The 27,969-nt window shown below is 34.9% G+C and overlaps 1 protein-coding gene across 1 annotated transcript in view; it reads right to left on the reverse strand.

Annotated features, from left to right (window-relative positions):
• The window catches only part of fstl4 (follistatin-like 4), a 249,648-nt gene that overhangs the window by 183,975 nt on the left and 37,704 nt on the right, over positions 1–27,969 (reverse strand). The window contains exon 3 of the mRNA XM_038307643.1: positions 27,453–27,486. Coding sequence (XP_038163571.1) covers positions 27,453–27,486 — 34 coding nt within the window. The remainder of the gene's footprint in view (positions 1–27,452; positions 27,487–27,969) is intronic.

The raw sequence follows: 27,969 nt of genomic DNA on the forward strand, positions 1-27,969 counted from the left end.
ATCTGTAGTTTTATTCTTCCTTAGCCAGAAAAGACAAACAAGAAATACAACTATGTGGCTACTGCATTTATGAGCAAAAAATGCATTCTTTTTGCTTTAGAAAATGTGCAACCTATTGTAAAAACAAACTCCATTGTTTTTTCCAAGTACTTTGACTTAGACTTCATTCAATTTGATAAATGCTAAGAAAGGCATTTCCATCCTAACAGCATTTCATGTGAAAAAAAGTGTCCCCTTTAAAAAATCATAAACCAAAAGATTCAACAAATTTTTTGGTTGAGGTTCACTGGCCCCACGCAGACATGCTAATATCAGACATGCAAAATAAAGAAACCATGTAAATATAACTTGCTTAACAATATTAAGTAGGCCAAAAGGTTTGCAACTACAACACAAGCAAACCTCAAGAAATTGAGAAAAACAAAAACATTAATAAAAACAGTCATTGACATGAATCAGTTTGGAAATTGGGTAATCAAAGAGAGAACAGTCAGATCCATTATTCGCCAATAAAGAAAATGAAACGGGAACTTACCAATGAGCTTTACAAAAATTGCTCAAAATGTTTATCAATATCTTATCCAGAAAGTAATATAGCCTAAGAAAAAACAGCTTAAAACACATTAAAAAAATAAAATAATAAAAAATCACAGATAACAGGAAGATCAGACAGATTGAAGTCTGGAAAGAGCCAATGAACTAAATACATTTCTCAACAATTTCAGTTCAGGAACAAGCTCAGCATCCTTCTCTCCTGCCCATAGTCACATGGAAATCCTTCCCTCCTCTGCCATTGACTCTCCTGCTTCCATTAGTTTGTCACCAGATCAGAAGATGGTGCTGCTCCCTCTATGATTTACCTGTCTGTCTCTAGAAGTCAAGTAAAGAGGCAACTAGAGACTAAATTGTGATAAGTCACCAGGTCCTGATTGTGTCAGCCCCAGAATGCTAAAGGCCTGTGCAGATCAGCTCTGTGGGATTCTACAGAACCTCTTAACAATTAGTCTGACCCTGAAGATAGGTCCAGTGATATGGAAGACCACCTACCTTGTTCCAGTACCCAAGAAGACTCAGTTAACAGTCCTCAGTGACTTTAGACCTGTTGCTCTGACATCCTACATCATGAAGGTCCTATAGAGACTTCCGTTAGTTCACCTCAGCAAAGAAACAAGCAGCTATCAGGATCCCCTGCAGTTTGATTATTCACGTGGAGATGGAGTTGATAATACATGATCTGCTTCAACAATCCCAATGTAATTTAGACAAGGCAGAATCATGTTCTTTGATTTATCCAGTGCATTTAACACAATTCAGCCTGACTTGCTTTGTGAGAAACTTCAGATTACTCAAGTGGAGGCATCAACAATCGCCTGGATCAAAGACTACCTGATAAACAGACCACAGTTTGTTAGACTGAACGGTCAACTGTCTAATCAAGTAGTCAGCAGCACAGGAGCACCACAGGGGACATTACTCTCTCCATTCCTTTTTACTCTGTAAAGCTCAGACTTCCAGTACCAGACAGAGTCCTGTCATTTGTCATCTTAATGCGACAGTGGCGTCGGATGTAAGAGTTTGCCCTGAAATCTAAGAATTGACAGTTCAACCCCGGCTCTGACTTTCAGTGTTGTTGTGTCCTTGGGCAAGACACTTCACCTGTGTATGGCAACCCCACTTCTGTCAGTGAGCCCCAGGGCAGCTGTGGCTACAATGTAGCTTGCCACCATCAGTGTCTGCGTGAATGGGGGAATGACGGAATGTAGTGTAAAGCGCTTTGGTCAAGTCTCCTGGCTTGAAAAAGCGCTATATAAGTACAGGGACTTGTATAACCATTTACCATCTGCAGAAATACTCTGATGACTCTGCAGTCATTGGGTAAATAAAAGATGGACATGAAGCTGAGTGCAGACAGCCGGCGAACCACTTTGTGACATGGTGTGGAAACAATCTTTTGATCCTGAATGTCAATGGAACAAAGGAGATGATTGTAAATTTCAGAAGAAACAGGAAAAAGTGAAACCTATTAACATCATGGGAGAAGAAGTGGATGTGGTTGAGGAGTATAAGAACTTTGGTGTTCAAATGAAAATTAGACAGGAGACACAACTGTGAATCTGTCTACAAGAAGGGACAGAGCAGATTATATTTCCTAAGGTGCTACTGTACATATCTTCTATAAGTCTGTTGTTGGGAGTGTGATATCTTCATCGTCCGCTGGGGTAACAGTATTAGAGCTAATGACTTTATTAGCTTGTTGAGCTTTTTTTTAAAGAAGGGCAGCTCTATTTAAAGAACTCCTCTAGAAACTCTGGAGATCATTTCACAAAGAAAAATTCTTCAATTAAAGTAAAGAACATCATGGACAACAGTGAACTTTCTTTTTAGAAGATTTTTAAACAACAGCAAAGTTTCTTAAGTAAGAGGCTTCTCCAGATCTGGTGAAAGACAGAACGCTACAGAAGATCCTTCCTGCCTACAATTATTAACACCTACAACACCTGTAACAATCTGAGTTGCTACAACATTAAATTTCCCTCTGAATTAAATTGATATCAAGCATCCCACTCTGCATTTTTTCTTTTCTTTTCCTTTCCTTATTAATTCAATTCAGAGATATCTTGTGAGGGTTTCATACATTGAGGATAAAAATACATTTTCAAAGTGTTTATAGTTAAAACGCCTGTTACACTCATTTCCTACAAAAGCAAAACTTGGAAAAAAGTATACCAATTGTGAAACAATTGGGCAATATTTGACATTATAATGTGATAAAAGACATAAAAAACAAGACACAAAATGAGCATATTTCTCAAAATTTGAGTTCCAAATCAACTGGTCTGGGATCTTTATTTTTTTTAAAGTCTTAAATACATGAGGTAAGATTGTGTAAAAACACATGTAATATGGTAAAACAGTACATTGCTGCTTGATTGCAGCAATACTGTCATCCAGATGTTAGTTTAGATTATTTCTCTATGGTAAAGAGGATAAGTACTCTCTTAAATGGAGCTATACAGCTAATGAGGAACAGGTGGGCTGGTCTGATCAACCACAGGCTGTTGTGCTCTGAGGATTTTTGGCAAACTTCTTTGAACAAGAAGCCTCTAAAGTTGCAGGAGAAATTATGTTGGAGTCTTGATATGTTACGGGAGCATGGAGGATGATGCTATTCTTATGCATTTCATTAAATGTGAAAAGCTAATCAAAAAAGGCAGCCATTAGCTGGAACAAGGCTCGTTAGGTAAGAATATGACCATAAATATTGTTGATTGATGTTAACAATAAAAATCGGAAATCAGTATGATCAAAACAGGAGATTAGTTGCCAAGGCAAACAGTGTTTTTTTTTTTTATTATTGTGAGAAAAAATCTGAAGAAACTTCTGAAAAGTGATCTGCTCATTGAGAAATGTACCAGGGGCACAGCAAATTGCATATTATCAGAAGCATTGTTATAACTTTTCGTTTTATTGGCTTTGTCTTGATTCATAAAAATTTGCATTAGTTTTAGTTTTGTTTTGATTCATAGGTTAAATGTAATTCCAGTCTTTAATATGGATGACATAGATTGTCTTAATGTTCTTAATTATATAGTATGCACTTGGCATATAAATGTACATATGTTTTAATACTTATTGTTAAAAAATACTTTAACATACCTTTCTTTAAGCAGTCTCTGCCTTATTATGATAAAAAAATATATTTTAAAAAATCTAAGAGGTAAATGCATATGGCATATTGAGTATAAATGCTTCACTACAGATTCTAAGATTTTTTCTTTTTTTTTTGCTCAAGTCTGCGCTACCCTACTTCATCTGCTGTTGTGTTACTGCTTTTTGGGGTTGTAGGCTCTACTTGTGGCTCTAACACATACAGAGCTGCACCCAAAACTTGTGTCCTGTCAGCTGATGACAGCTGATGTTCTTCTGACTGCTTAATAACTCTGCAATAGTGACTGAAATATGTCTGTGGAATCAACCCATTCTTCACCATTGTTTGTGTTGTCAACAACTTTAGAAGCAGTCAGTTTACATGTGACGTGTTCCCCTTCCCATTATAAAAGAGTGTAGTAAAATCCAAAATAGCAGGCTGAAAGCGTTGTTTTCTTGTGAGATATTAAACAACTGCTTATTTCAATAACAGCACATTTCTCTTTTTAATATAACATCCATTTTATCTTTCATAAAAATGAATTTCACAATGACAACTTTAAAGTAGAAAAATGACAAGCATCTAGTTTCACCTGAATCTATGGCTTTTTTTATAGTCTGTGTATCATATCTCTAGATAACTGAATGAATTCATTCACCGAATTAGCTGACAACTATTGTGATAATCAATATGTCACAATTAATCTACATCAGAGTTTCAGCCCTAATTTCATTAATCGACAAAGCGAATACATAGTCTACTTTTATTCTTTTGGCTTTAATATTATCTCCTTGCAACTAACTGAATAATAGTATATCCATAAGATGCAGAGAAGATGTACGTCACAACTTCTGATGTCTCAGTATGATTCCTTATCATGAAGCATATACATTCATCAAAATTACATAAAAGTATCTTATAGACGGAAGAAAAATGCAAGGCTTAATTTGAACAAAAACCCTTTAATTATAAAAAGAATACACTTGTGCTCTATGTTTTTCAGCAGCTCATTAACCTGGAAAGATACATGCATTTATTATTATACTAAAATGTTCAATACTGAACCTGACTCACACTGGGTCTGACCTCATAACTTTACCAGGAGCTCAGGTTATTTAGTGAGCTGACTTTTGTTTTGTGATCTACTGCGCCCGGCGTCCACAGAGAATAATTAAGTGACTCCCAGCTCTTTTGCTCCCCATAATAGGTAATCCAAAGATCATTAGTATCAGTATACGCTTCACTTGTGTTATTTATTAAGCTGTTCTGCTTCCCATTAAAAACTCTAGCTGGAAGGTGATTGATACCATGCCGCTTTCATGCGTCTGTAGAGGCTTCCTGTTAACTGATTGCCTGATTTCTCCCAGTTAAAGAGCCCACTCTGAGATGAGATCGCTTTTATGTCGCTAGCCTTTAAAGTTCTGCACTTCCAAACTTTTAAACTCAGCTTCAGCGCCAAGTAGGAAATTAACTTTTCTCCTCCAGAAGTTGAGATGTTCATCTAGTCAAAAAGGGTTTTCACATTAACAACAACAGCACCTTAAATCCTGAGAGTAACACTGAACAAGCAAATTTATGAAGCATCCTGAAATGCTGATATTTCTTGTTAGAGACGTTATAAGACCTAAAAGCATATATTTTTTAAATGACTTCTTACTGTGGTTAATAAGATTGAAATATTCAGAGAAAATTATGTGATATTCCCACTTACTGATTTAGATGAAAGAGACACAACAATTGACTTAGGTGCAACTCCTTTTTTTTTTTTAGAGAAAACGTTTCACAGGATCTATTTATATCTTTAAGATCATGTAAGAGAAAGATTTTCAAACAGTGTCTGCCTCTAGGAACATAGATAGTTTTATGATCCCAACAGTATGCATAAATTAAATTGTATCCCCATATTTTTTGCCATTGTGCATTTTTGTAGTTAAAAACAATCATAAAATTAAGCACTTTACATGGTGTTGTTATACATGTTTTTCATTTATTCATATTTAATATATTAAAAAGTGTCCCAATTGTTAGTTTTCTTTTTCTGTTATGATTTTCTTTTTAGTATTAAGTCTTCTTGGTTTTCCATTTGTTGTCCTCTGCTGCCCTCTTGTGTCCTCTTTCCCTTGCTCTGTTTTCTGCTCTGCCCTCACCTGTTTTCAATGCCCTCGTTAGCCCTCTCTTTGTCTCTGTCCCCTTTAAAAGCCCTCCCTCTTCAGTTGCTGTTTGCTGGATCCTCATCAAAACATCTGTCTGTTTACCTTGTCTTTCCCTGGCTCCTAGAGTTTTGTTTTCCCCTGATGTCTCCCTGGTTCTGGTTAGTGTTATTTTGTTGGATCTTTGATTCCTGCCTCCGTATCTGTAAACCTCAATAAACCCACCAAAATTCACCTCTGCCAACTTGCCTCTGCTTTTGGGTCCTTAACCCAACACTGCTTCATGACACCAATGAACAATGTCCTGCAAACTATTTTAAAGATGTGCTGTTTGTCTCCTTAAATGACTAATCTTTAAAAGCATTAAATAGCTTCTTAAAAAAACTGTGGGTCCCAAATTGTTATAGGTATTAGTTTTTAAACAAGTTCATAATTTTTATTTAATCCTATTATGAACTTTGATTTACATTTATTGTAATAATAAGTGATGATATTTGTTAACTGAATGAAACTTATTCATGGTTGTCAAAATTAAAGTTAATCTCTAAAAAGTGAGTCTTCAGTACATTTTAATCTAATACCCCCAAAACAAAATCTAAAATTAAAGTTAAGAAGCTGAGACCATTCGGCCAAGGTTAGTAATTGTTCAAATACCTTATAAGGATGGCAACGCTTTTAAGGTGTTAAGGCCAGTTCTGGTTCACTTCCCTTGATGGCTTTTATGCTGCTCTTTTTGCCAACAGAAAATACTAAATGTTGTACTCTGTTTTGACGACCCTGAGAATTCTCACACAGAACGATTGGCTCAGTAACCAATAAGTGAGTACGAGCTAAATACTGCACTACTGTACATTAGAAAGGCAGACAGCACCTCTTGGTTTGAAAGGAGAAAAACTAAGATATTTTTTAAAAACGGAGACTGGCTGTTTATATTGAATGTTACTTCTTTCCCAGGCTACAAATGAGAATTATTTTGGATAATTTTATAGTACAACTCTTACTTATTGTTCCTTTAAAGAACAATACCCCAATCTCCCAATCCTCACCATAAATATGATGGTGTCACTAGAATGCTGAGAGCCTACCTTTTCACAGCAGGAGGGTAAACTATTATTTAAAAAGTGTATAATAAAGTTCAAAATAGTTTAAAATGTAGTAGAGGTTCATTTTCCAGTCTAGCTATGATATTGACCATACAGAGAGAACAACCAAGGCATAGCTAAGATCAGTTGAAGTCTAAGTCTAGTTCTAAAATTATTAGTCAGCAATAATTTTCTGATCTATGGCAAGACCAGCACGTTATTGATCTTACTACCCTTTAATCAAAACGAGCAGGAATGAAGACTTTCAGCTTTGATTGCAGTGAAAGACTGGTCAGCATAATTTTGAGTGGGTGAATTTAATCAAAATGCATAGACAGATTCTTAGTTATACAAGGTGCAAGTTATTTTTCTTCCACTTCAAAATTTAACACTGCTCAAGTGTTCACCATGACATAAAATCTAAATAAAATCTCTACCTATTAGGGAGTTCTACCAAATTTCAGAAATGTTTCAGAAAACTAAAACATGCATGTTTGGTTTTAGAAGCACCACAAATAAAAGGTATCAAATCATTTCACTGCCGAGTTGCTGGTGTAATCTCTGATACAGCTCTGATTTTTGTTCTCTCCATCACTTCTTTTTCCAGTGCGTGGGCAAACACTTCATATGTGGTATTTTAACAATTCCATTACTGTGGAGAAAAGAATCTACAATACCAGCAGCAATTCTCAAGGAGAAAAAAAAAGGTAAATGGCCAACCAAATCACCCTGACATTTCACGCTGATACTCTTTCCCTGATCCATAGAGCCTACTGTATGACAGCCAATGGAGACAGATGAGTCTGCCAGTCTCTGAACAATATAGGATGCAGCCAACCATACAAGTAGTGATAAAAGCTGACGTTATCACCCTGCAGACTTTTCCCCATGGGAAAAGTTAGGCTCTGCTCCCTTCATTCTACCCATTTTGTACATGTCATCTCAACATGCAATCAGTTCCCATAAAGAGCTTGAGCTCTCATTAGGTCTTTGCATTTATTGATAATGTAATTAATCAAGGTGTAAAGGGACTTTACAATTGTTAAATATCAAGTAAAAAACTCACTTTAAATTCCTAAAAAAAAAGTTTCTCCTATTATTTCCCATGTGAATTTCTCTGGAGCCGTATTTTTCCTAATTTCTGAAAAGAAATACCCAGAAATCTATTGCTTATGCCTGCAAAACAAACTGTTCCGAGTATAAACCTATCAAACACAAATTATTCATAACACATAACTAAGCCTTTAACGTCCACAAGGGCACAACATATTTGTGGACACATAGGCAGGGCGGAGGGTTCAAAATTATTTATTTATATATTTTTAACTCTCTTGAACTTTTTTTTATTCAGCTGTGAGGATGTTCTGTAGAGAAAAAAACCCAGAGAGAATTAAATATCCTTAGCTTTCCGTGTTCAAAAAAAAGAGAAAAGGAAAAAAAAGACCAACTCCCCCCCCAAAGTATTAACATAAAGTTGGACCTGGTGAGCTGGGAAAAAAAAAAACAAAAAAAAACGCAAGGGGTCAACCCTATACAGGGCAGTCAAAGCCTTTACTAGTACTGGACCATAGCAAAAAACAAAATTCTAAAAATAAAGAATTGAAAACAGGAAACCCTAACAAAAATACTGCATGGCAGGATGTAGACGTCAGCTGCGGCCTACAGCTACCCCTTGTTGGGGTGCACATCTCGTCCATCTCCATCTCGTCCATCTCCACCTCGGTGGTGGAGATGGACGAGCGAGCAGAAGGACAATAGGCTTGTACCAAATGTCAAAACCCAGCCTATTTATAGGCAGTCTGACAGCCACAAATTAACTAGATGAATTACAAAAAGGAAGTATCCAAACTTCGAAATATACTAAACAAAAAAAAAATCATTCAACTAAAGTCAATATTAAACAATCTAGAAACATAAATAGACAAAAAAATTATGTGCCCAAAGCACATGACAATGTTTCATCATGCATCCTACAGCACCAGGATCAGAGACTGACTGGACAGCCTTTTATGACAATGTCAAAGCATAAAACAATAATGTGAACACCTAATTCTAAGCACATGATTGAACCCTGTGCTTCAAATAAAGAGACAAAGCTGCCAGAAACAAACTTGGCACTTGATTTCACGCCTCATGGAAGCAATGGAAACCAGAAGCAAGTGAGGGTTCATACAGAGACGGAGAGATATGAGGTTTGGTTTTTAGCAGGTTCTCCATCCACAATATCTTGCTGAAGGTATGAGGTATGAAATTCTACTTAATATTACATCACAGCATATGATTCACTAATTAACAATGATCTAATCTTCATATCAGAGCCGGGATAAAAGCAGGATATTAATAGGATCAGCGGAGGTCTGTTCAACAAGATGTTTAAAAAGCTGTAAAATTAGAAAAGAAATAGGATTAAAGAGAAGTATGGGCATTATTTTTAAACGATGAATGGATAAATTTGATAAAATAACCTCCTTACATCATACCAAGTCAGATGAAAGAAAGTACCAACAAAAATACAATGGCTGTGTTATTACTGGAAGCTGAACTCTCCTTAACTGATTCTCATGAACATAATTACTTTGTCCTAAAAAAGTTGTTTTCAACATCAGTTAAATTGTGAACCATCTAATACAAAAATCTGAAAAAAGGAGTAGGCCTATATAGTAGATATAAAAAACATAATAGAATATGCTCTGATCTGTACATATTCATGTCACACCAGCTACGGTGAACTCAGCTGCCTCAACTACTCGCCCTCTGCCTTTGCTTTTTGTTTGGATTGGTTGAATTGTGTGATTGACAAATCAAATATAAGAATAATAAAAAAGATAGCCACACAAGCGTAAAAAAAAAAAAAACACTTTTCAGTCCAAGTGTCTCTCTGGGTGGCCACGGCCTGTCAATACCTGCCCTTGCCGCCGGGACTGACCTAAATATCTAAGTTATGGTTACTTTATATATCCATCCATCCTTCTTCCACTTATCCAATAGAGTCACAATGGGGCTGGTGCCTATCTCCAGCAATTTATTGGAAAAAAGGTTGGGTACAACCTGGACAGGTCTACTGCACAAATATGCAAACATGTCAACATGTAATACACTCACACCTATGAGAAATTTAGAGAGGTCAGTTTACCTTACAGCCATGTTGTTGGACTGAGGGAGGTGGGAAAACCCCCACATGCATGCGGGAAAACCAGACCATGGGTTGGGAATCAAACCCGGGACCTTTGCTGCAAGAAAACAGTCCTACAAACTGCGCAACAGTGCAGCCCTTCTATATACAGTACAGTCATGAAAAAAGTATTACAAAACTATTGTTTTAATTAATATCTTGTTCTAAAGGTCTATTATCACGTTGAACCAAAAAAAGGTGTGGTGTAATAATTTTTTTCCATGATTGTATAAACAGGACCTAATATGGGCCAAGTCGAGTCTTATTAGAAAGGGATAATGTGTATGAGTATAAAAGAGTTTATTAATGCTGACTTAAAATAGACAACCAGCAAATATAATTATCATTGTGATATATAATGTTTAGTGTTAACCCTTCCCTGTTTTATTACTTTAAACTCTATTCCAATCACAGGTGCAACATTTTATTTAGCTTTTGAGTTCGGAACTGTGCACCAAAGCAAATCTCCAACAGTTTTTGAGCCTCAGCTTGTTGCCTCAAGCACTGCAGCATCCCCAGAATCACCATAATTATTAGACACCCTGTCATCACTATTTGACCATCATCATAGGCAGTCCATCATCTTCAATCAAACCTTCTGATTACTGCTGATTAGAGGTAAAGTCAGCCAATCAGATCCTCTTGAAAATCAAGGTGGCCAAGATTATTTCTGCCTTGCTCAGTAGATAGAAATGAAAAAATCTCCTTCAGTTCCCATTGAAAATGCCACAACACTTTCAGTGCACTATATCCAAGACAGAAAAGGAATCAGCTTCTAAAAAGTGATACAGCAGTTAGCTTAATATTTGTCCTTCAAGCCATAAGTAATAAGCTCAAATGAGAGAGACTCTAAACGAGTGGAGACGAGAGCAATTAATGAAAACAAAGCCCTAATTCCCAGATGCTTTTGAATCATTCACTCCAAGGGTATGTTACTGCCTTATAATCCTGTTCATGCGCTCCCCACTTGCTATAAAGGCTACACAGTAAATTTTACTTATCACACCAACTGACTTTTTTTTTTTAGTGGTGGCAAGAAAAAGAGAGAATAAAGGGGACCAAAAGAAGTTCAAAAGGTAGGACTGCCTGCCAAGTAAAATAGCATCCATCAACTTAAACTGAGCTGCGTATTTGTTCACAATTGGAATCCAGCCATGCAGGTACAGTGGTGGTGCTAGTGGTGGGGTGGCGTGGTGTGACCAATGTCCAGGTTCAAGAGACTTTTTATCGCTCTTGAGTGTTGATTTTACTGCAACAATCTCTGCCCTAAAATCAAGCTGCTGATGACAGGTTAGGAGGTTGTTTTTATGCTCAAAACATAACTTGCAAAAATATTTTTTGAAAATTAGAGAGATATAGAATTATATGAACACAGTTGGGGTGTCATTTAAAACTCACAAAACTTAAAATAGCATTGATAATTTACTGTGTTCACGAGTCCTTGCTGGGCTGATCAGTGCAGGTGGTAAGGGAGCCAGGGGCGCGATGAGTGTGTGCACAGGCATATAAAGCTTTGCTCTTTTACAAACAAGGCCCCCTGCGTCAGCTTGCAAGCACAAGCGCTGAGCATCGTGCATGGTTTTCTTCTCTTGTGTGCCACTAAATTAACTGGAGTTACAGAGCTGTGCCGCGGTTCCTGGCTCGGCTCCCAGAGTGAGCAAAGGCTGCCTGCACAGAAGACTCCCCTTGACTACTCATCATGGCTCGGCAGGACCTGGCAACACTGCTGTGTCCTAAAGGTAGGCATACTTCTGCCCAAGTTAACAGATAAACTAAGCTGTAAATCTAGCCTCTGGATCCCAGGATGCCATCTGTGGGGTCTCTGCCACTCATTCTGCTCTATTTCTACTTACTTTTTTCCAGCAGGTCTCTTTGGGAAATGTCTTGCTTTGGCAGGCAGATTAAACTCTTATGATGTATTTTTTTTTCCTCAATCATCTGTAATTAGTATGAACAGCATGAGTTAGAAATATAGGTAAATGAAATATAGCACATGATAAAAATAAAACAGGACAGATTGCACATACTGAGTCAGTTTTTTTATAATCAGTAGCAAAAGAAGCTTAATGACAGTAAGGAGTTTAACACTAAATTTCATCATCGCCTAACATCTTTTACAGAATTCAAGAAAATATTTTTTTACACTTTTCTCTAACTTTTACTATTCTAGTAAAACTGTTCTTATGAGATGGAGGTCAAACATCTACAAGACAGAGACTAAACCTTACGATAAAAACTCTACTTGTTATCTGCCAAGATGTTGAACAGAAAAATCAAGAGCATAATAAATCTGACTTTTTTTCCCCCTACGGTTCCACTAGAGGTGAAAACAGTTAAGAAGCCATAGTGCAACTCTACCATCCTTCAAAGCTGATTGCTGCAACTCAATCAGAGCCATGCCACTGGGTGTGCCGCTGCACGTTGTTGTAGCATCATTCCAAATGCCCCCTGAACTAGCTGCTTCTCTAAAACAGGTGGCTGTTCAAAACAAACAAACAAAAAAATAGAAATAAAGTAAAGTAGATCTGGTCAGGGTTTTTTTGTTGTTCTATAGTAGCTGGCTATGTTACTGTGCAAAGTAAAATGGTTCGCAGTGAAAAAAGAGGTATATGTTGACAATTTGAGTTAAATATCATCAATATTACAAGGAAAAATCTATTTTAGCAATGTAATTTCACATCTCTAGGAAATTATCAAAGTCTTGCGCAGTAATGAAAGGCAAAAAAGTCCCTGCCTTGAAAGGTAACTGGGATTTAGGCTGGGTTTACCTTTTGTTATCAAGTGAAACATACATCATTCATTTTCTTTGCCTTGTAGACTCAATATAAACTTAAGAGAATCATTTAGAAGCTGTCAGGGTTTACTTCAGAGTAGGTGAAAGCATGTTATGAACCAAGTCAAACTTAGATCAATAAAGTTGAGAAATAAAGCTGAAAAAAGAAGACAGTTCTATTTTTATTTCATCCAGTCCACCTTAATGATCACGGCAAACAAAAGAAACAGGTTTTCAAAGCCATTTCTCTTTTTATAAACATCATTTAAAAGCTTTTCTGTTGCAAAGGTCAAATTGTGTTGGTTGAATTTTCTCGATTTTTTTTTTTTACTTGTGACTTTGAGTGTTCACACATGAGAAATTCATCTAGTTGTGATGAGTTAGGGGGCTGGGGGGGGGATCATAAGGTTAGTAAATAATTTTTAAGCAGAGATAAAAAAAAAAAAAGATAAAGTGATGCAAACCACTTTTTAAAAGTATTAATTAACTTTACAATAGAAATTTTTCTTTCATTTTTTGTGCTAGGTACATTTCATGCATATTTTTTATTCATTTAAATGCATCTATTTTATTTAATATTGTCTTTCTGTGTGTTTTTACTTTTTCCTGCAAACACAAGCCAAAATGGCTTTAACGTTAATTAAAAAAGATAACTGCATAACACCTCCTTTTTTTTTTTCCATTGTGCACCTATCGTAAATTTATCAAAAAAAAAGCTGGGGCAGCTTAATGCATTACAAGCAGTAATGGGTATCGATCTACTGTGTTATATTTGTTATCAAATCAAACCCTGTTTTTCATATAAGTAGTAATTTGGCCTAAATATCTTTTTCCAGATATAAGTTTTCAGGGTATGTTTATTGTATATGTTTTTTTTTTTTGGTTCTGTATTAAACTTCATCTAAACATTAATGTATGATTGATGATCGATGATGTTGTGTATAGCATTACTTGACATCAATACCTGCATATAAACTTAGTAAAACCTGCTGAGATCACAGCTATATTTATTGGACACTATAGAGATAAAAACTAATTGAATTAACTTTCTTCTAAAATGCAGTTTACGTGCAATGATCTCGGACACCTGCTTTGATGATAAAGATTCATTTAGTCTACAGGTATTGCATCCTTAACAATCAAGAATGCATTTCTCTGCCAGGTTTTTATTGTTGGATTTCTTTGTCAAGCAGCTGTTTAATGATTTCTGTTTAGTTTTATAAAATCCAAATAAATTATGTTTTGGGGATTATCTCATGCATTCTTCTTCACATCTAAAGTTAACAGATTTATATTGTGTTAATGCAGCAACTACCTTCTAAAAATATCACCACTACCAAAGAATCGTAATTAATTATGGAGCATGAATGAAGTAAAGATCTTTGCTCTCAAGATTTTTATGATTGATTGATCCGTGTTGCTTGATTAATTGTTTCTGCCCTATTTTTCACTGTACGCTTTTGGTAATGTATAATGTATTTTGCTTTATTGGAAATGCTTTTCCAAACAAGTTTGCATTCACTGACAAAATAATAGAGGAAATGTTACAACACACAAAACACTAGTATTAGTACTCTTTTACCATCACACAGTCTTCTACACTTTACCATTAAGTCAGAGATGGCAAGCAGCAATAACATAGGTTTTCAGCATTATTTTATACTATAGGTTACAATGATAGATTCTTGTTGATATATATTTTCAGACTTAGTTTCATGTAGACATCAAGGAACAGAAGAAAAGGGTAATTCTCTCTGAGAACATTGCAGCATTATTTTCAAATTACTGCTTATAAATTTTATTCCATGGCAGTATTAGATATATTAGATTTCAGACTTATACAATTCAAATTACTGGCATTCAATGTTATTTAGTTTCAAGATTACACTTAAATCCATTTGAAGGCTGTGTGACAGCCCTTAGCGTGAGGGATATAATTTAAAGGTTCTATGTTATTATTCTTGAGAAAAATATTTGTGAAGCCACAGCAGAGCTAGTATAATGTTTTATACAGGCTCCATTCCATACTAATGTGCACAGGTTCCTCCTTGCATGTTGAGGCCAAAAACATCCTTATGAATACTAACTAAGTAATAAGCATAGTTTTGAATAAAGGCCCAGCCACTAATCCGTGATAAGAATAGCTTCATTTGTTGTTTTTTTTACCAAAGCATTTGTCTCTTAAGGGGCAAATAATGGAAGTTGATAAACATTGTTCCATTATGTCTCACAGTTTAGTGGCCCACACTATTTATTCTAAAGATAAGCATTTTAAATATAGACAAATATGTAGAAACTACATCAGCTACAGGTGTGCACCATATATATTACTGCTCTGAAATTCCATATCAATGTGTTTTTTGCACAATATTTTTTTCTCCCACACTGTTTACCTTTGATCACTGCTGCACTTTATGGAATGAAAATGTTCCTTTACTTTTCTGAAAAGCTGTACTAAACGAAATTTCGTTTAGTATACCGTCTGTGTATACAAAGTGAAAATAAAAGTTGTCTAAGTCTAAGGGGTGCCTTGCCTCAAATATGTATTTGTTCTCAAACTAAAAGGCACACAGATGTGCCATAAAGGATAAAGTAATTGCATTTGTTCAATTATTAAATAAGTAGGGACCAGAAAATTACAATAACACAGCATGAATTAATTGGCTATATTCAGCTCAACAAGAACGAGATCCTGGATACAAGCGGCTGAAATGAGCTTTCTCCGCAGGGTGGCTGGGCTCTCCCTTAGAGATAGGATGAGGAGCTTGGTCATTCGGGAGAGGCTCAGTGTAGAGCCGGTTCTCCTCCACATCGAGAGGAGTCAGTTGAGGTGGTTCGGACATCTTCTTCGGATGCCCCCTGGACGCCTCCCTCGGGAGGTGTTCCAGGCATGTCCCACCGGGAGGAGGCCCAGGGGACGACTCAGGACACGCTGGAGAGACTATGTCTCTCGGCTGGCCTGGGAGGGCCTAGGGCTTCCCCCAACAGAGCTGGAGGAGGTGTCTGCGGAGAGGGAAGTCTGGGAGTCTCTGTACGAGTACGAGTACGAGTATTCAGCTCAACGTTTTGCAGTCTGTGTTTAAATGTACCTGTGGTTCCATTAGCAAATATATTTTACATGGTGCCCTGAACCCCATTAGTAATGAATAAAAAGCTGGTGCAAAACTACTTTATTTAAGCTAGATGGGGCAACTTTAAACCCTGTTCCTTGGGGACAAACATCAATGTTATTTCAGTGAATACTTAATAGCAACTAATAAAGGTACAATTCTATGGGAATCCATCAATATACTAGTATAAAAAATATAAAAAAAAAAAAAAAAAAGATAAAACTGTAAAGTAAAAAGTTAATAAACTATCAAATGTATGATTTTAAGAGTGGTTCAGCATCTTAGAATGGCTTTTTATATATATATATATATATATATATATATATATATATATATATATATATATATATATATATATATATATTCCTATATTTTATTCTACTTTACAATGATCCGATAAAAGACATGAAATATTTTTTCTTTGACATCATCTCTGTGACTATCCATTTGATTGACACAATTGTTACTGAAGGCCTGTTGAATCTTGCTATTGCCTAGAGGTATAGTGATGTATTACAAAAACAATTTGTAATCTAAAAACAAGACATGCCTTTTAGAGCAGAATTTAAAAAATTGTGTGGGAAAAAAAAAAAGGAAATTAAAGAAAAACCTGCACACAACATCTAAAAGCCGCTGCCCAAACACTTCATATAATAAATGAGACGACAGCTGCTTTCCCACTGAAAAAAAGTTTTTTTTAAATCAGGTTAACCGGCTAACAATAGGCTTTTGCCTCTCCAGTCCAATTCTTCCCATTTGACTGAAATAATGGTTTCACTTAATTTAGCAGGTCTGTTGTTCCTACAGTATGCTGATCAGAGCTGAAGCGATCTTAATGCAGGTCACTTGTCAAGTCGTTTTACCCAGGTAGACATGCATCTTTGAACTGTTCCCACTGCCACTAAAAGGGGTAAAAGAAACAAGGATAACAGGCATTATCACAGGAAAATACTTTTTTAAATAAAAAAATAAATCCATGAGGTGTACTTGAAACCAACCCATACCGCTAAACCAAGCAGAAAACTCAGACTTTAAATCTCATTTTGGAAGGACACTGAAAGAACCTGCGAGTTAGGCAGTTATTGATCTCTTAAAAAAAATGGGGTTATAGATACTGGAGTGTGACTTATAAAGTATTTTGCAATTACAGTTAGGAAAAAGCAAGCTTGTGCTGAATAATCGGCCCCACATCTTGTTTTACTCAAAAGGAAAAGTTTGTTATGATCTCTTCCCACTCAGAATGACAGCTGAGTTATCACCTAGCTCACAGAGAGACAGCTTATTCCAACACTTCAAAATAACCACAACGGCCACAGTCGGCACTATCCGACTTCACACTACTCTTGCTGCTGCTTCTTAGCAGGAAGTGGCAATTTTACAACAAAAATATCCCTTCCATCGTGCTCCTTTTCTTTTTTCTACTGAAGTCTTTAACCATTGACACCCTCATTTATTTGCTGACCCACTTCCATGGGCTTGGAGTTTTATTTCTGATGCATTTAGGGTGAAGAACATATCCACTGGGGGTGAGATGTCGTGAACACACCTGGGAGTTTGCCACATTGTAACACATTCTACTCCAACAAATTGCTCCATTTGTGTTAAAACATGACAGGCAATTCCCAAAAAATTACTTGAGACTGTGTCAGGTCTCCAGGGAAACCGAGATGTGAGGGTTAAATGAGATTGCTTCTTCATTCTGTTGTTGATGTTAAGCACAAGAGCAATTTAAGTTTTACACACACACAAAAAAAGAAAACCTTATAATAACAGCTTGATTTATGATGTTTTAATCATTCCTGTTGTAAAATCTTCCCTGCATTGACTTATCAGCATATACTTGCTGGCTGGGGGTGGTCTATTATGACAGAATTAAGATGAGGATAATGATGAGAATATACTTTTTATAACTGGTTCTCACCTGTCAAGATTAAAAAACAGAAAGCAATTAAGCAACTTATTGTTAGAGTCATAGAACATTTTTAAAAATCAGAACAGTAGAGCAAAAATGTAAGCAAAAAGAGGGAAAATGGGAGAGAAGCAGGTGCACAAATTGCTTCAGAGACGAAAGACTTATTTCATACAACTCAGTTCACAAACTATTTCAAAAAGCAATCCAAGCCCATATAGTGGGTGTGCTACAGGAAAGTATGAAGCTGCTGTGATTAAATTTAAAATAGAACATGAACAAGAAGATAACAGTCTCAGATGTTTGAGTTCAGCCTACATGCTTCGTTTACGGCAAAGTCTTTTTGGGGAAGGTAAGGTAAGTAAAATCAATCAAGACTACATTAAGACTGGCATTTTACAATACAAAACAAACACTGTTGGATTTAAATGGTATATGAACTTTTAAGAAGAGCATTTAAACTTAGCAAACTATGTCACAGAAAATAAAAAAATACACAAGAGACCAAGGTTATACTAACCGGGTGTATTAAAAAAACAACCACCATGATAGGTAATGAAATACCATAGTGTACATCTGCGTACCACAACAACTGGTATTAGGCTTCACACAAAATAAATGGCTTAAAAAAGAAAGACTGCGTTGCTGCAGCAGTTTAATATTGATATCTGCATAGAAAAGATAAAGCATGAAAAACATACTGAGAATGGTAATCAGTTATGTTAATCTATTTTTAAAATCTTACTGTCGTAAAATGAATAACAAGGTTTTCAGTGTCTAATCTGCCTAAAGTCAGTCTTAAGTGATACATTTTCTTTATCATGAAACCTTAATGGCATAAAAAAGGAATGGAAAAGAAGGAGGAATACAGTAATATTCAACAGATATGAATATGCACTCTGATAGGCTTGTTTGTTAGATAGAAAATACCTTCTGCAAAGAAATCTTTAAACATGGATCGGAAACACTCATTAACACCACATTTCTGAATTATAGTAGTTTTTTTTTTTCTATTAGTCTAATGTAATACACTTGACTTATAATGTCAAAAAAATCATAATTTAATGAAATAAAGGTTTGAAAGCAGTCTTTGTGCAATTGTGTAACTAATTCAATGTGAATTAGTAGGTGACAGAAATATATACACTTTTCAAGAACATTCTAATTTATTGAACAATAATGTATATGGTAGAAAATATATTATTTGAACCATAACATTAACACCTGAATTAAACACCAAATACAGTTAGTGGACACAGAAATGAGAACAGTCAACTACAAGAGTTATTTTTCCAATTAGATAAAATAAAACTTAAGCAAACATCAATTTTTACTCCTTAAGAAGTAATCTAAAAGGGGATTAAAATTTTAAGTTTTTATAAAGATCTGCACCATGTAAGGAAGCATATTATAATATATATAATATGTCTGCATATGTCTGTAGCCGTTGATGGAGATGAAGTAAAAAAAAAAGACTCATATAAAACAAACTAGAAAAAAAGCTGTAAATATCCATGGTAGTACTCATTACTTTTGTCACCTGATTTTATCCTTTAATATAAGTTACGAAGAGTGCATGATAACTGCATATGCTTATTTTATTCTGCAGATGGTTCTTCAAGACATTCAACATTTAAATTAGTTCATGAATAAATTATTTAATTAATTTATTTCAGCGCAAGTGACAACATTTCAGCCCTTATACAGTTTATCAGAGGCTATTTTTTTACACAACCTCTTTGGAAATTAGTTCAATAAAAAGTAGTATAAACTGCCATATATATATGACTTTAGTATATAGATTTGAGCATACAATATGACAGTAAAAAGATATTCTTTGCTGTAAAAGAAACATGTATGAAAGGAACTCAATCCCCTCTGCATAGTTGCTAGAGAACATAGAAATAAGTATTTACAAAAAAATGGCAGAGAATTCTCAGACTGCATGTTTAATTCTGAAGCCCTACAAATAAAAGGCAAAATTCTGGTAAGCCTGCTCTTCTCTGCTGCCAAAACCTCTACAAAGGTAATTGCTTGTCATATTCAGGAAAATTATGTGAGAGACACAAATGCCTCATTTAAATGATCTTTAAATTCTATACAAGTCAGTGTGATTTTTGTTTTTCTTCCAGCGTCCTGCCAGAGAGTGCTGGTGTGATCACCATGGTGATTTTTTTTACACCCACTACCTTTAATATTTAATCATTCCTCCTTGCTTTCCACTGTGCGCCTCAGAATGATCCCTTTAAGTCATTTCAGGGTCCTTTTCTTCAACTGACATCTTCATCATCTGAATACAAAATACGTTTATTCAAAACATCTTTTAGCAAAAGGATTCAGGATAACAAATGGGACTTTTTTTGTAAACAGTCTCATATTTGTTGCTCATCATATTATCTACTCTATTTCTGGCTTTTTGGTTTATTTGGTTATGGTTTGTTTCATAAATAGTCAAAATTTTAAACCAAAGATCAAAAAATCCTTCAAATTGTTGCTAACTTCAAATGCAGTTTTAAAAGAATAATTGTAGAAATAAAATAAATGCACAATAAAAATCCTAGAACTGGCTTATAAATCATTAAACTCCAATGCATACTTCTACCTGAGCAAATGAGACAGAAAAACAGATGAGCTTAGGGTTTGAAAGTAAGCATTTTTATATGATTGGGGTCCTAAACCACTGACAGAATTTGATCTCAGTGCCTGTGGTTACTGTGTCATTTGTCATGATACTTCTCATAATGAAATATAGACATGTCCAAAAGCAGTTCTGACTTGACTTTTCAGCTCCCAATAATCTTTAAGGTCTGCACAGCAACAGTCCTGATTCTACCAAATCAACAAACAATCACAGTATCCCAAAAACTGCACTTTATCAGCTACACTAATAAACATTGTTATCTATATGTAAAAAAAAAAAAAAAAAAGAAAAGAAAGAAAACTCATTATTTGGAACAGCATTATTCTACTGTATGCTTTGGTTTAAAAACTGACTAAATATAGCAAAATACAAGCGTGTGAGTCAATGCATAGTCCATGTTTTCCACTAATTCCGAAAATTGGATTACACTCCCTGTCATATGAATCACAATGAAAGCACTGTACTGCAGATCTGTCATTGAGCAGTATTTTGTTTTGTTTTTCCTGCAGATAAAGTTATTTTGAGAGGCTTTTTAATGACAGTTTAATAACACACAGAGCAAAACTACATATGGTGTAACATTGATTTATCATTTGTTGCAAAAATGATTGTAAAAACTCATGTATTTAGACCTCCTGTATTGGGATATGGTGAATAAAATCCAGTCAAACCATCTGCCTTGTTAAAATACCTCCAAAGCAAGTAAGCAGACTTTACCCAAATTGCGTTTAATCTCAGTATTAATCCAGCTGTTCTGTCAATGCCGGAGGGCTTTGTCAGAATACATCAAATGAACAAACAAGCATCATAAGGACCAAACGAGTCACTGTAAAGGTCAGGGTTTAAATTCTGGAGACGTGTAATGGAGGTTCAAGTTGTCAAACTGATCTTAACTCAGTCTATCAAATGGCAACCCTTTAAAAGAAGAATGAGAGAATTATTTATTATTTGACATAATCTAATCTGTAAAAATGTAACATTAACTTTTCAAAAGGCTTGCAGCTGTAACAACAGCTGGTTCTTGAAATCAGGAAGTCAGGGGTTGCAACACAAAAGCAACGTTTTTCAGATTTGTGCTTTAAAAATACCCTAAATTTATTCTTTTCTTCTCCTTCAGAATTATGTAAAAAAAAAAAAAAAAAAAAAAAAAAAATTAGCACTTTGCATAAAATCCCCATAAAACATTTCATTATGTGATTGGAACATAACGGGATGTAAAAATGTGCAATGGTAATGAATTTCTTTCAAAGCACTGCAGTTACACATTTACATAAACGTCAAAATAGCATCTATTAAACAGATAAAATTGTAATGTTCACCTTATATGTAAGTATCTTTGAAGATTCAGAGGGCTTCAGCCTACACTATGGGTGGTTTTACCAACGTGAAAATAAAGTCAATTTTAGGTTATGGCCAGCATTGATGCACTGTAGGATATTAACCTATCTATACACCCATTGGCTGAGTTAGCATTTCTCAGCATCTTCCACCAAACAAGTCAATATCTCTTGAGCAACAGCATTAAATCCCTCAATCAGAGCTCCAGAAACTGGAAGAATCAATTCAAAAGCATTCTAGCTGACTGCAAACCAATGATACCAAAGACTCTCCATCCCTACTTTTCCTTTAATTTGTTCCCTTTCTGTATGTAGATGTGGATTTAGACACAGCTATAGATGTAGATATATAGACCTATAGACACAGAAGCAGAAGCAGAGACGGAGCATCGGGCATAGATAGAGCCAATCATAGAAGCATATAATCTGAATTTAAAAGCAATTATTTTTGTTCTCAGCTCATAAAGCTGTCTATAATATATATCCCTTTGCAGTGATGCCAAAGGCTGCAGCATCACTGAAAATTTGACCTGGAGTAACATACAAATACATATATACAGTATATACATATATACACATATACATACACACACACATACATATATATATATATATATATATATATATAAACAGACGTAGACAATTAAAATTACAGACAATTAGATTATAAGTATGTTTGAGTTAATTTAAAAAAAAAATCAACTAACAAGGACAGTCATAGACGGTGGCAAACAGATATTGTAGAAATTATACACAGAATAAAGTTCTATAAACTTCATAAAAATCAGTAATGATGTATTCAAAAAAGTATATTGTGTTTTTTTTTTTGAACAACTAAACATGTCAAGGTACATCTAAAAAAATGATGAAAGTGTAATTGAAAGTGTGGCTGTCAGTCCCTCCAACTCCCCCGAGGTGCCGACTGTCCTTCTTAAGCCCTTCATCAGGATCTGCATCCGTGCTCAACATTGGGGCGAAACAGTCGCTACGACAAAATCCCTTTTTTGTCTTTGACTTTCACACTTTCAATAAATAATTTTGATAACATAAAACATTCTCTGCCTGTGAATGAAAATCAAATCTCAAGCCTGAACAAATTTATGTTCATGACGTTAAAAAAAACTGTGAGATTTATGCTTGTGATATTACTCTAATATATTTTAATTCGTTATCCACCTACAGAAAGGCTGGTCGCATTTTATCGAACCCCTTTAGTTTTACTAATTTGATCATGTTCTTCATGACTCAGTGAACATTTTCCTTGATGATCTCCATTGCTATACAGTTAATCATAGTTCAGAGAGAATAATAATATGAGCGAGATAGTGGTAATATAAAATTTATGGCAGGGGACAGTTCAGCTAGCACAATCTAGCTGTAGGGTGCTGACAGCAGAAACGGCAGTTTCTTTTTTCACTTTTTACTAAATCAAATATGATTAAAATCTAAAAAAGTTTTCAAAAATCAGCAAAAACATCTAATTTTTTATAATGGCTTTAAAACAGCACACAGAGCCATATTTGCAGTGTGACATGAGAGGTTCTCGTATTCATACTCTTCGTCTTTCAACATGAGTGGTGATAAACCATAATTAAGGGATCAACTTAAAACATTTTTTTTTTTATATTTTATTAGACGAAAACTTAATCCAATCAAAATCTGACATATTACAATTAGAGCTGTCTTTAACCACCTAAAAAAAGTAAATCATACTTTTTTTTTTTTTAAGATTTGACTTTTGAATAAAAAAACACAAAAACAAAACACTTATGACTTAACAGTGCTAAAATAGCATTATTGAAAAAACTTGTTCTTTTGGCATCAGGACGAGTTATTTTATTTTATTCACATTTACCAGTATTACTAACTTTAATAATATACCAGTAAAAACCATCTCCACTTTGTGACACACCGTTAAGAATAACTCATACTAAATATTAACATTAACTTTCTTGTTCTATTTGCCCTAGATTTACTACAACTGACTGCTATGTGGAGTGGGCACTGCAGGGAAATGAAAAAAAAGTCCTTAATAAATAACATGGAATTTGTCTCTAATATATTTTCCAAAAAAAGTTTAAATGGCTTGCCACTTATTGTCACTAGTTAGCCTTCCTCCCTTAATGCCGTTTTATCATACAAAAGTTATACCTGTGATTGCAGTTTTAAGGAATGCTGAAAATAAACTCTTAATTGGCATAAACATTTAATCCGATTAACAAAACTAATCTACATATTTAAACATTATCTTTATATTCTACATATTAAAACACGACTATTTGTGACTTATTTTAGGTCAGATTAAGATGATCTAATAAAGCATTGATCTCAGTGCGTCCTATTGAAACATAATCCATTGCACTTTTTAAAAGAGATCATATTCCCTTAGACAACCTACATTTTTTATTTATTTATTTTTTTTCCAATCTCTTTGTCATGATTTGGTCAAGTTTTTTTTCTTTGCTTCCACATTCCATATCTCCATAGAGAAGCTGACAATGACTGAATTATTAAGCACAAAATGACTTCAGATCTGTCATACTTTCCTCTTCCCTCAACCAAGTCCTCCGTCTCTTTAGTCTGTCTCCTTTCTTCTCTTTGCTCATCTCCTCCCAGCCTCGTTCTCAGTCGTTTTCTGCTTATTAGAGAGTCTCTCTGTCAACCCTGTCCCATCTAATTCTCACCCAATTACAATCTAAATGAACCACATGACTGCTTAACTTGCTTTCCCTCTTGCCATTGTTTAATTTGTGACGGTAACAAACTCTGATTAGGTCTCTGCAAAGGTTCATAAATTAAGCACTAAGGACAAAATTTATCTCCATTCCCTGGGAAGATAAATGAGGGATATTCAATTTTTCCATATGGATCCTACTGAGAAAAAAATAACAGGAAGTAAATAATATGAAAGGTCATTAGGAAGCAGTGACCTTTAATCTAGGAATGGCTCACCTGCCAGACAACCTTTATACACGATCTTTGTAACAAAGCAAGTTTCAACTGGAAATGTCTCCAGAGCTAAAACTGGGTCGTTTTGATTAATGTCATCATCAGAATGTTAAGTCATGAAGATGCAGCGACAACAATGCCACTAAAAAAAGAGGATTGGGAGAGAATTTAAAATGCAAATACTAATTTCCACACTTTTCAATACATAGTTTAGAACTACACAACCTACCCTCCTATTTGATTTTTTTACTTATATCTGTTACCCGATTTTTAATAATGGGGTTATTATAATCAGGTAAGAAAAATTAATAGCTGTATTACCTAAAGAATAGGATGTTTACTGGTGTCATAAAAAATGTTGTTTTTTTTTAAGTTATTAGCTGGTCTGAAAAGTAAGTGGTCATTGTGCAACCTTATAACCTTTGCAGTATTGGTCATTTTGTTGCATTACATTTTTATTTTTTTTTTGTTATAAATGGTGCCGTCTACTGAGCTACATTCCTACAAGGCCTGTGTCAGTTTGTATCTGTCGAGTCCATGCCAAATTTCAACTCTTGGAGAGGAAAGTCCAAGTCAAGTTTTAAATATTTGATAGGCAAGTACATGTCAAGTCTTAAGATGGGCAGGCAGGTTCAATTTCATTTCAGGTTACATTGTTTTACCCTAAATTACAGCTTCAAGTTACCGCATTAAAACAGACATTTTCCTTATTAAATTGATCCCTTTTAATTCTCTTACCCAACTGCTGTGCAAAAGGTTATGAATTCAAGAGAGTTGAATTCATGAAAACTTCAGAATTTATTATCAATGAATAGATAGGGGTAAATTAACATGTTAAAAGAAAGCTAGCATGTATAAAAACAGCCACATGTTTACCTTACAATAGCTGCATATGTATATAGGTTCTTAATCCCAGCATCAATAAAACAGGGTAAGTTGAAAAGAAGATTTTTTTAAAAATCAGTTATGAACAATTTTTAAAATGCCAAAAGTTAAGAAGAGGTAAATTACTAGACATTAAAAATAAATATTAACTTAATAGTTAGAAAATAAAATGAAAAGAAAAAATATACTACCCTAAAGGCAGAATAATACCTGTATACCAAAACAATTGCTAGTATATGTTTGGGCAAATAGAATAAGATTTAGAAAAAGGCAAGCATAAAACAATTCATTCATAAACTAAGGACAGCATATAATGAAGAACTTAAACCGTGAAAATTAAGTAACCTGTGAAGTAGGAAGCATTTAGCCCTGAAGATATTGTTCAGTCTCCCTCACTCACTCGTTAATCTATGAAATAGTAGCAATATATGGAACTCCAGTAAATGAAACGTGTGAACAAAGCATATAAAAGAAAGGTACTTTATCTTCATTAGTAGTTTCTAGCACAGCTTTCCTGAACACAGCTGTCTAAAGCAACATTGCTGGTAATAAAATCTGAAACCAAATGGTTTCGCCATAATAAGCAAATCTTAAGTTTCATTTACAAAAAAATAAAACTGTCCTCTGCAAAACTTAAACAACCTTTCTGACCCTTTAGTGCAACTTAAGCCCTTACAATTTGGGAACTACAGTACTATTACAAAACAGATACAAAAACAATATTCTCTTAAGGAAACCAAAGAGCAAACAGAAATGGTTTAACAGATAGAAAATATATTTCCTATTGTGCATTACTGATACTGGGAAGACCAAACTCCTGTAGAACTGTGATATAAACTTACAAGAAGAAAGCATAAAAGACGACCTTTGAAAACCCAGAGTTTGTGCAAAAATCTCTCTCTCTTTCTCTCCGTATGCTCTAACCTTTTAGATTTAGAAAAGGGGATTGTTCTATTGGCAAACATGGGCTGTGCAAAGTATGCTGCAACAGAGGAACCACACATTTTGCCACCAATGATTAATATCTATAATTAACTGTGATTAATATCTACATATCTTGATATTTAATTAACATAAAACTAGAAGGTGAGATTTTCTACATTTGTCACGGTGAGATTAGTTTGTCGTTATTTTACTTTCTCATATCCTAAGTAGCAACACCTGAACATTTGGTGAAAATACTGTTGGAGAGCTGATTGACTATTGGTCCAATACTTAAAAATAATGTTTAACAAGAATCTCTAAATCATTATACTAGGGTTCAGGGTGAGGACCAGGTGACCATTATTGGCATAAATCCTTTAAGCAATCACTAACGCAGAATATGAGGAGAAACTTTGATTTTCTATATCTGACAGGAAAATAATTAGTTATATGTCAACATCATCAAGAGGTTTTCACGAAGACTGAATGATTTAAGATGTTTTCTTTGTGGAGTTGGTTTTTTTGTTGAAATCTCACTGGTAGCTAGGCTTCACACATGGTTCTGTGGAACAAAGTTGCATCGGAAATTGTTTTCTGAAAAAAAACTCTTGGGGCACTGGAGCCATAAATGCAATCCAGCAATAAGAGATTTTTCTCATCTTTTTCAAATGATATTTTAGCCGCTTTCCCCCTAAAAGCTGATCTTTATCTGAGCTATTCAGAGCTGAATTACTTAGTGATGCTTCCCTGTAATCAGAGGACCAAAGAACATACCAGACTAACAGCAGAAGAAAAAGCCTATTGCGATGGTGCACAACATGGCATATTTTGAAAAATACTGTTTTGGTTTGAACACTGTAAGTGTACTCACATTGATCGATGCTCCCGTCTGCTTTTTCCCTCTCCTGCAAACAGAGAACACACACAAAATTGGTTATTACACCGGCTCAGAGGAGCGAGGGGGAACATAGCATCCTCCTTTTTGCGGCTTTTCGCTTGCCATCCGTTACTCTGTCTTTTCCTCTTCTCTGGGAAAAAAAATCTTAACTATAGTACAAAACAAGGGCATACAGATAAATGAAGAAGGAATAACACAAAATGACGGTGGATGACAACAGAGAAAATAGAAAAACTCCGATACAAAGACAGAGTCAATTCAATCACTCTAATTGGAAATATACTTTGCAGACAGGCAGCAAGATATCAAGTGTCAACATGTTCTGCTGGAGTGTTTATTTAAGATACAAACAGTTGAGCCCAACTGTATACGCAGTGTGTCATTTGTCAGTCCTATTTAAAAGGATACTGATATCATGTTTTTTATTAATGGTATGTTTCTACCATCCATGCAACATGCAAAACCCTTTCTGGATGATGAAAGTTATATG

This window comes from Cyprinodon tularosa, unplaced genomic scaffold, assembly GCF_016077235.1.
Source record: "Cyprinodon tularosa strain WSP-4 unplaced genomic scaffold, ASM1607723v1 ctg617, whole genome shotgun sequence".
In the NCBI taxonomy this organism is placed as follows: Eukaryota; Metazoa; Chordata; class Actinopteri; order Cyprinodontiformes; family Cyprinodontidae; genus Cyprinodon; species Cyprinodon tularosa.